The 10,689-nt window shown below is 42.7% G+C and overlaps 1 protein-coding gene across 15 annotated transcripts in view; it reads right to left on the minus strand.

The window, feature by feature from the left end:
* The window catches only part of LOC147007602 (dynein axonemal heavy chain 8-like), a 27,800-nt gene extending 17,642 nt beyond the window's left edge, over positions 1–10,158 (minus strand). For 5 of the 15 annotated variants that reach the window (XR_015054066.1, XR_015054065.1, XM_085866773.1 and 2 more), the window contains exons 1-6: positions 9,582–10,142; positions 8,986–9,175; positions 6,117–6,280; positions 5,670–5,846; positions 4,767–4,880; positions 2,402–2,509 (exon numbers count right to left, since the gene is read on the minus strand). Coding sequence is in view for 10 of the 15 variants with exons in the window: in XM_085866773.1 (XP_085722899.1) it covers positions 2,402–2,509; positions 4,767–4,880; positions 5,670–5,846; positions 6,117–6,280; positions 8,986–9,175; positions 9,582–9,692 (864 nt within the window). In the remaining 5 variants the exon portion in view is untranslated. Of the gene's footprint in view, positions 1–2,401; positions 2,510–4,766; positions 4,881–5,669; positions 5,847–6,116; positions 6,281–8,985; positions 9,176–9,581 lie in introns of all 15 variants that reach the window. The other 10 variants (XR_015054067.1, XR_015054068.1, XM_085866777.1 and 7 more) reach the window with 6 other exon arrangements.
* Between the last annotated feature and the right edge of the window lie 531 nt (positions 10,159–10,689).

Below are 10,689 nucleotides of genomic sequence, written 5' to 3' on the forward strand. Positions count from 1 at the left end.
CACACACACACACACACACACACGTATACACTGATGAGCCAAAACATTATGACCACCTGCATAATATGCTTCTGGTCCTCCTTGTGCCGCCAAAACAGTGCTGAGGCATGCTGAGTCCAAAACATTATGACCACCTTCTTCTACTGCCGAGGCATGGACTCTACAAGACCCGTGAAGGTGTCCTGTGGTGTCTGGCACCAAAACATTAGCAGCAGATCCTTCAAGTCCTGCAAGTTGCGAGGTGGAGCCGCCATGGATCGGACTTGTCGGTCCAGCACATCCCACAGATGCTCAATCGGATTGAGATCTGGAGAATTTGGAGGCCAGGGCAACACCGTGAACACCATTCCCGAACAATGTGTACAGTGTGGCAGGGCGCATTATCCTGCTGAAAGAGGCCACTGCCATCAGGGATGACCATTGCCATGAAGGGTGTACCTGGTCTGCAACGATGTTTAGGTCGGTGACACATGTCAAATTGACGTCCACATGAATGGCCGAACCCAGGGATTCCCAGCAGAACATTGCCCAGAGCATCACACTCCCTCCACCGGCTTGTCATCTTCCCACAGTGCATCCTGGTGCCATCTCTTCCCCAGGTAAACGGCACACACGTACACGGCCATCCACGTGATCTAAAAGAAAACGGGACTCATCGGACCAGGCGACCTTCTTCCACTGCTCCAAGGTCCAGTTCCGACGCTCGCGTGCCCATTGTGGGAGCTTTCGACGGTGGACAGGGGTCATCATGGGCACTCTGACCAGTCTGCGGCAACGCAGCCCCATACGCAGCAGGGTGCGATGTGACTTGTGCCACAGTCCACCTTCTGTCGGTTCGGACCAGACGGGATAGCCTTCGTTGCCCTCGTGCATTGATGAGCCTTGGGCACCCAACACCCTGTCGCCGGTTTGTGGTTTGTCCCTCCTCGGCCCACCTGAGCACCTGACCACATGCAGAACTTTCATCTGCAGCTTTATTGAGTACTGCTCTCCCCTCGAACCTGGCTTCTGTAAAAAACATCATCCTCAGCTTGATGCCGTAAAAACTTCGACCTTCAAGATTATTGGAACCTCCTGCGATGAAGCTGAGTCGATGGGCCTATCACTTCACCCACGCAGACAGGTCGGTGGTCTGTCTTCTACCGTCTCCTTTATATTTCTTGTATGCCTTGTCAAAGCTCGTATGAGAGCTAACACACAATGCACAGGACAAGAGGGGCGTGGGAAGGACAAAACAGTGGGGAACAGAGACATGAACATCTGATGGACATCCTTTCATCTGATGAACAGAACAGAGACATCCTTTCTGGTCTTGCACCCTCTGATATTTCCATGCATTGTCCTCCCTCCCACCCCACCCCACCCCCCCTCCCAGGTTTCTGTAGGGAACAAGGAAATTTGTCTGCAGAACAAAGGAGTATGGCTCTCCCAGGTGGGATGGCACCCTTGCTTCACATGTCTCTCCTGGATTCTGCAGCATCTCAAGCTCTGAACATTTTTGGCATCTTTCATGATGAGACAGTCGTGCAAGCCCTGTTCTGACGTCACAGACAGTTTGGTAGATTCTGGTTTCTTTTTTTCTTCATCAGAGTGAGGCCAATAATGGAAAAGTAAGATAGAACTGACATCGAGACAAACATAAAGGAAATGATCAAGCAAGAAAAGAGGAGAGTGAGGAGTGAAAGAAACACTGAAATTACCAAGTAAGATGGTTGGGTTAGGGAAGGGAAGTGGTGGTAATGAAGATGATGGGCCTGAAATGGGGATGACAACAGATGGTTCTGGTTGACCTCTGGTCTTGCTCCCGATACTCTCTCAGCCTGCCCATCCTCTGAAGTTATTCATTCCCTTGCTTGTTGGGTCTTTCCAGGTGGCCCACTGCACCTGTTGCTTCATGTCAGTTTGTTGCCTTTTCCCCCATTTTTTTACAGTGATTTAGGGCTGGTGTTGGAGAGCTTGTACATAAATCACATGCTGGACAAAAACAAGAGTAAGAAACCAAGGAAACTACTGTATCTGATCATTTAAAACATCCACACAGTTTATCACATTTCAACCAGGTACCCCTGCATCCATCAGGAGCCACGCGTACAATGGGAATGTGAAACAGACCAACCAAAAGTATTCAATTAATTTGTGTCAAAAAGTTTTCATGCAAGGATATGTTGCACAGGACAATTTGAGAAAATTTTACAATCGGTGCTGTTTTGCTGTTTGAGCAAATAAAACAATGGCAACCACCGACGGCAAGAACAATGCACTTGTTTCCCCACTGTCCAACTATCAGTACATTGATGATGTTCACCCGGTTGCACCTGCTGGTTGCATCATCAACAGGGCACGGCTCTGATGCTGAGGAACAGCTTCCACCGGCAAGTTATAGCAAAGGAAGCAGACATACCTTCATTAATAAGGTGGAAATCCTTTCGGATGACTTGTAGTACCGAGAAAAGTCATGTATCGCCTTTATTTGATTGACGAGGTTCTGGATCTCTTTTGTTATGGCCACCTGCAGAAACATACAGTGAGACATTGAAGCATAATTCACATTGAATAACTTCCCTCAAGTATATCAAGGTGTTGAAAACCAGAGAGTTGGTGTCAAAGCCACCCAATGCTCACCTGTTTGTACATTTATCGTTTTTAAAAGACGACTCCAATAATATTTTTAATAAAGCATTGCAGTGAAGTCTGATCCAAATTATTTTAAAGCAATGTATGTATTTGTATGTTGTTATCAGTAAAAAATAGTGTGGTAGATAAAAACATTAGAAAGGAAATAACTTGCACCAAAAACTTTAACATTTTCATGCTCACGCTGATGCTCACGCTCACGCTCAGGCTGGGGGTATTGCTATTGCTCTCTGTTCTTCGAACAGGCGAGCTAAAAAAGTAATATGTAGTGTTTTGACTTCACAAATATTGAGTCTCTGAAAAAGGTGCACCAACAAAATTTATTTCATTTGGACTTCATTGCATCCCTAGTACACATATTAAATGAATGGCAAGCGTCTCGTATAAACAGGCGAGCATTGGGTGGCTTTGACACCATCTTAGGTTGAAATTTAAAAATTTTTTTAATCATTTGTTAATTTCAACTTCACTACACCAATAGTATACCCCAAAGGAACCTCCATGCCAAATATCAGCATCCTCGTACACATATTAAATGAATGGCAAGCTTCTAAATAACTTGCACCAAAAACTTAAACGTTGATGTGCTACAAAAAAGTTAAGTTCAAAACAGGTCAAAAATTAAAAAAAAATTAAAATCATTTGTTCATTTCAACTTCACTCCACCAATAATATACCCCAAAGGAACCTCCATGCCAAATATCAGCATCCTCGTACACATATTAAATGAATGGCAAGCTTCTAAATAACTTGCACCAAAAACTTAAACGTTGATGTGCTACAAAAAAGTTAAGTTCAAAACAGGTCAAAAATTAAAAAAAAATTAAAATCATTTGTTCATTTCAACTTCACTCCACCAATAGTCTACCCCAAAGGAACCTCCATGCCAAATATCAGCATCCAAGTACACATATTAAATGAATGGCAAGCTTCTAAATAACTTGCACCAAAAACTTTAACATTTTCACGCTCACGCTGATGCTCACGCTCACGCTCACGCCGGGGGTATCGCTATAGCTCTCTGTTCTTCGAACAGGCAAGCTAAGGATTGTGATAATAATTCGATTAAAAAACTAGAAGGGCACTCGGTGGGGCCCATTCCTCCGCCACGCAATGCCTGATCCATGAGAACATCTCGGGCCCAACACATTTTTGAAATATCGTGCCGTACATCGTTTTAGCCCCAACTCTCAATGCTGAGAAAAAAAATGAGTTAAAAATTAAATAATTCTCGAAAAAGATCTGGATTTGCATCTTCACAAAAATCGAATCAGTTAGTCCTTGTCACACATCCAACATGTCTACCAAGTTTCGTCCGAATCCATCCATAACGTTTTGAGATGTTGTGCTCGATATCATTTTTGGCCAAATCTCTCAATGTTGAAGAATTAGTTAAATAATTCTCGTATCCGGATCCAGATTCGGATCTTCACCAAAATTAAACCTTGCTGTCCTTGGCCGGTCAACTACACACGCACAAAATTTCAGAACGATTGCTTGAAAACTGTGACCAAAAATTATGTGACAAGCAAACGCTACGAACGTCAAACGCGACAGACCAACATACTTGGGTGGAAAAAATACAAAATTCGCTGAGTTATAACAACTTCGACTCTACCTCTCAATTGAGTCCGTGTCAATTACGGTGGAGTATAAGGTAGGTGAAACCAAAATCGTTGTCGGTGATGCACGTGATTTATTTTCTGATGGAGATATAATAGCTTCTTATTGTTCTTCTTCACATTCATATTTGTTGTGACCTCCTCCACCGAAGTTGGAAGCGGGTTACGTTGCACCGCTGTTTGTCTGTCTGTCTGTCTATGAGCAGGATAACTCAAAAAGTTATGCAAGGATTCGGACAAAACTTTTTGGACATGTTGGGTGTGTGACAACAACTAATTGTTCAATTTTTGTGAAGATCCGATCCGGCCATTCAGTGGGACACAAAGCAGTTCTCACTTCGCAAGACGGGGAGAGTTAACTCCATCATCACGAGGTTCGAGTTCGGTTAGGATTGGCTGGGTGCGAGTTGCAGTATCTTACTTATAGGTATTATACAAGTGACCAGAGAATATCGATTCTTTCATGATTATAAATCATTGGCATGACAAATGATGACGAAGAAAACTTACAGGATCGCTGCTGTAAAGAGGTTGACAGACTCTTTCGAGTGTTGATAAATGTGCTACGTTGTCTTTTGCCTCATTCGCAGCATCTGTGATCTTGCCGTCCATTTCTCTCCATTTCTGGGAAATATAAAGCACATATCCTGGTTTAACAATCGATGAAATGACATCAATTAAAGAGTTAATAGCAGCGTAATCATCACTGCGCTGTTGCTGAGCAAACAACTCCATTCATCTCTCCCCTGAGACAAGATATCTGTGTAATTAATCAATTAACAAAGTCGTGGCTGCATATTGTCGTGTCCGGGTGGTTTAACCTATTCGGACGGATAGCTGAACGATTTCCCTTGGAAGCTTGCAGCCCAGATTCTCAGAGATGATGGCGCACGCAGGAAGGATAGGACGGCAAGGACGGAGCAGACGGAAGCAAAGCACAATGGGGTTTATGGTGAACCCATGACAAATAGACAGACGAAAGCAATTTCAATAAATATGGGCTTTAATGAAAATAAATCAAATATTTACAATGGCAATCACATGCTGGGAGAAATTATGCTTAAACCACATCGAATTAACACAGCACCACCCCCGTGTGGTGACGCGTCACACTTCAGCTCACAGTTTCCCTTCCTAATTTACATCGAGATGTCTCCTACACATCCATAGACCAAGCAACTCTATACATTCCTAACTTTCCTTTGAAATTCCTCCATCTAACCCACAAACATAACAATATGAACATTCTGGATATTAAAAGTGGCTGGATAATCTCAGCTCATCAGCATTGATGACATTTAAGATCAATATTGGTGAGAAGTGGAAAGCTACGGCGTTGCTTACAGAGAAACACAGAATAATTCTGGCCAACAGAGTTGCAAAATTTAAAACACCGGTCACTTTTACAGATACCTTGATGAGCTTGGAGCGTGCTGCAAGGAGGACGTTCAAAACGGTGCGGCAATCCGTCCCTTCAACTTGCTGTATAATCGAGTTCAACTTCACCGACATGAACCTCCAATACTCCAGCTCCGTCAACGGGCCAGAGTTATCTGCTTCCTTCCGGACATGTTCGCTCTCCGTCAACACCTGTGAAGCAAGATAGAATATCTGATCTCATATTTATGAAGTTAAATAGATTTTTCCACATTATGGAAGACAACAAGCCTCATGAGTACCTTCAATACATCATCAACATAGATAGAATCACAAAATAATGGCAAAAAGTTAATCAGGGAAAGTTTTTTTTTAACATCACCGGTGTCGATGTGTTCTATTATCATCATCGGTAATATCAAAATCATTGTTAAATTAGGGATTTATTTCAAAAAAAAAATCTCATCAAAGCATCTGCCTGACCTGATATATCTGTTGATGCCAAATCAACAAGATGCCTTCGAATTCAGGCAGCAACTGAGGATCATGAGCAGCAGCCGTAATATCATCGAATGATTGAAATCGGTTCAGGTCTATTGCGCTTGGCCTTTGCAATTCCGGAACACCTTCAATGCTTCGGACAGCGCCTGGAAAAGTAAATGTGGGTCGGTCAAAGCCAGAGCAGTTTCCTGGCCAAGGAATCAGGTCACGGGTGCTTCGTTTTCAAAATCAAAGGAAAATACTATCAAACTTTTACAGTCATTGCGGAAGGGAGGAAATGTACAAATATAAACTCTTCAAATATGTGGTGGTTTCCAAAAGCTTCGAGGAGAGAAATCATGCCCAGCTTTCGGACTTCGCTCAGCCGGTAATGGTGGTTGAAAGTGGTTGTTGTTTCCTCTGCCACTGAAGGTGGATGGAGAGACAGACGTCTCTGTCTGTCTGTGAGCAGGATGTCTCAAAAAGTTACGGACAAATTTGTACGAAACTTGGTGGACAGGCTTTGGCATGTGCCGAGGACAAATTGATATGATTTTGGTGAAGATTACACATCCAGACAGTTGAATTTTTAAAGTGATTCTTCACAAATTGAGAGATAGGCCGCCAGAAAACTATATAAAGCACGATATTTCAAAAATTGTGGACGGGTCACGAGAAAACTTGGTGGATGAGTTAGATCGGTGAAAATAACAAGTCAATTAGATTTTGGTTAAAGTCCGGGTGCAGATTTGGCCTTTCGGTGCGACGCGAAACATAAACTGTTCAGCCTGGCGGAGAGAGAGGTACGAGCTCATTCCAGTTCAGCCATGTTTACATCTCTTCATGAGTCCACGCTTTGAATGGACCATATTGCACATTCCCAATGTTCACAGGACCCACCTGACTAACCTGCGCATTTCACACCCCCAGGGCTCCCTCGGTTTCCCCCGAGACTCCACCACCACCTGTGGCATTTCGTGTGCTGGAAAAGCCTCCAGCACTCACCTGGTTGAGCCCACTGTATTGGAAGCCACTCTTCATGCTGTCAAAGCCATCAAGACATCGTCACTGTGTCAAAGTTTATCATTCACCACTGTTGCCCGATCGGTCACTTCTCCGACATGCCATCACTCCCGATGTCAACCTCCTCTCAGCACTTTTATAACATGCACAACTTGTGCACTATTAAATCCTTCCATCCCATTTGCATTTCCCTCTCCCCTGACAATCCCATTCCCCCCTTGTCATTTAGTTCCACTGCTGGCCCACAGCATAGTATCACCAATTATCAATGTGTATGTTAGGTAATGTATTGGGACAGTGTGAGGTTAATGCTTATACACCTAAAATCAGATATCGTCATGGGAATGGCTTCAAGAGTAAAATGGGAATTGTTTATAATAGTCATTTCTGAGTACAGGTATCCCCCGCTTAACTAAGGGGCTACACACCTTTGTAACCCTTTGTTTTGCGAACTTTCGTTATGTTGTTGCTCATTTTCCATTATTTGTGATTGGAAAATTACACTTCATTTCATAACCATAATGTTTCGATCTAAAATAATGTTTCACCTGACCAGGGAACAGGTAGTGCAGGTTTACATGGTACCTGGAAGCAAGTCACAGATCTGACTTTGAAACTCAAAGTGACCAATATCGCAATTCTTGGCAAACAAGGACGACCAATTGGTCTCAAATTGAAAAGGGCAGATTGTTTTTTTGAACGCAACACAATTAACCTTTTTAAAGTCCATGAAATAATTTAAATTGATCCATTAACTTCAACTTTAATTGGGGACGGGTCCTTTTGCTAGTTATTAATAAATGTCAAAGCTGCTGAACGATCTTGTTTCTGTCATTTTCAACACTCAATGCACATCTTACCTGCTGTGGAGATCAAAATGGGAAGCAAAATCCATGCTCATTACTGCGATGGATGAACCAATTAAGTTGTCATTATCTTCCATATTATAACGCACCGTGCAAAGCATTGTAATTCTTAATTTATTATGACATCATTTGCACTCTGTTCTGTTTCTCCAAACCAAATTACAAATCTATAATGAGTGAGACGATGTATGGTGAACACCATTGTTTTCAACACCAAACTTTCAACACCAAAACACTGTTGGTGCGATGCAATTTTTCAAGTCTTACAAAATATTTGAATAAAGTGACTAAGTGTGTCCTCTTTCATGTAAGTGGGTGACAAATGCTGTCTGCCATGTTCGTTTTCTGCAAATGATGTGGTGTTTGTGGAGAGTCTCCTCCGGTAGTGCGTCGATGAATTCGATTTCCTCCAGTTGTTCCTCCACTGAACTCCATCGTGTTCCTCCACATCTCAGACATGTGTATTATGTGTATTATGCCATTATTATCCTCCACATGTGTATTATGCCATTATTAAAAATGAACCTCACTCACAAAGTTCCACAATAAGTCCACGAGCCAGGCTCAGATGAAGTTTTAACTGGAACCGCTGTTCTATGGATGCAAACCTCAAATGCAGAGCACCAGAATAAGTCTCCCATCCATCGATCCATCCATCTATCAGGACCAGACTCTGTGTGGAGTGTTAGTGCGACCAAAGCAGTCTTCTCAACTATTGGACACAATCCTGGACGGGTCACCACTCCGACACAGGGTTCCAGCATGCTGGGGTACCACTCATTTTTGCCGACTTCGGAAGGATGACAGGCAGAGTCAACCCCACCTGGTATTAATTCAATAGCCGAGTGGAATTATGAACTCAGGATCCGAGGATCCCCAGACCACCACCCTATCCATTAAGCCAACACCACGCACACAAAAAGTCTGCAGTCAGATGATATTCTGCTGATGTTTAAGAGGTATTAAAAAAAAACATAACATACCATCCAAAAACGAAATGAAGCTCAATATGCTATCTTTGAAAGTCTTTTTCGTTTTCTCTCCAGATTTGGAGTTGTTGAGTTCACCCCATTTGTCACTGACGTCCATGGCAGGGTAGTAGATGTTTGAAATTTTCATTCTTGCTCCTCGTAACACATCTTTGGTGCAATCGATTTCACCGAAATACATTTCCTGTTGGGGTTAGGTGCATTGTTAAACTTACTGATGGTTTACCGTCACTCCCTAGCATCACACCAAACAGCACAATAAGCGTGGGAAAGTGGGGAAAACTTTTTCACTTGGAGGTTGTGGGTTACGATGTGTTAATAAAGGTGGAAAGTCTGATTTAATGTGATTTAGTTCCAGGCTATCAGGTAACAACAGGTGAAAATTTGGGAAGGGGATGTCTACTTTCCATAGGAACTGCACAACCACCAGTTTTCAACTCATGAAGTCCAGCGGTTTGGAAGAGTACAAAGACAAATAAACAAACAAACAGACACTTCTCAAATTATACAGAGTGTGATGAATTAAATTAATGATAAAGATTGTTAAGTTTTGTTCGTGGAGTAAATCTTGACCATTTTTAAATGATTACCTCACGTACATTCTTGACGGACAAAGCAATGTCATTTGTGCGTCTCATGAAATATAGGACGAGACCGGCGGTGCAGTCTTTTGCTGGGTCGGCCAAAAAGAGGCGCAACATTTTCTCTTGTTTGAAAACAACTGAGAATTGACTTGCGCTTTCTGAAAACACAAACAACAGTCAAAGCATTTCAAAGCACCCAAGCTATTGTCTGCAGGAATTTTCAGCTTGGCCTTCTCGACTCGAGTTATACCAGAAGTGCAACAATTGTACGTTTCCAGGATATGATTGCCATGATGGTCCATCTGGAACTATTGTTTCAAAACAGCAAGCTGAATTAAACAAGACAACAACAAAAAAAAATTTTTTTTAAAGAAAAATGTAAAAATATAGAGGGATGAAATCTCAAAAAAAAAAACAATCAAAAAAAGATAGGAATGACACCACGTCACGATTCCACAAGTCGAGCATCACGACATCTTTGAGCATCACTTGAGTTGAGCATCATGAGCCGTCTATCTGGACATGTATTGAGCATTTTATATCGTCGGGTCCCCCACTTTGGTCTCCAAACTCTCTGTTTATGGCATTCGACACCGACTCTCATGGATTACACCGACTTCCTCCACTCACACAATCAGTGTCGCTCTTAAGGGATCCTCCCATCTCTTCCTATCAAAGCTGGAGTCCCCCAAAGGGAGTGTTTTTGGCCCAGTCTTGCTCCTCATCTTTATCAATTATATCTTTCTGATTTCATGGAAAATCCTGCACATATATCTTTGCTCATGATTGCACCCTCTGCTGTATCATCATCTCTCATCCTTCAGACAAGCAGGCATGCAGCAGCCTCTTCCCTCTCTGCAGAACTTGAGAGAATCAGGAGCTGGGCCAACACTTGGAATATGTCTTTCAACCCTGACAAATCCCGTACACTCACACTGTGTCTCCGTAAAGGCCCGGTCACACCTTGACGTTTTAGCCAGCGATGGCAACGTGTTAAAATGTATGTAAAACGCTGGCTTACGTTGAACTTTTGATGTTTTTTTTTAAAGATTCGGACGTATTCATAGCGACTTGGTCTTATGTGTAACGCATTGGTAACTACACAGAACGTTTC

This window comes from Eptatretus burgeri, unplaced genomic scaffold (assembly GCF_056783735.1).
Source record: "Eptatretus burgeri isolate ZD-2024b unplaced genomic scaffold, Ebu_testis_v1 Ebu_testis_scaffold_78, whole genome shotgun sequence".
Classification (NCBI taxonomy): domain Eukaryota; kingdom Metazoa; phylum Chordata; class Myxini; order Myxiniformes; family Myxinidae; genus Eptatretus; species Eptatretus burgeri.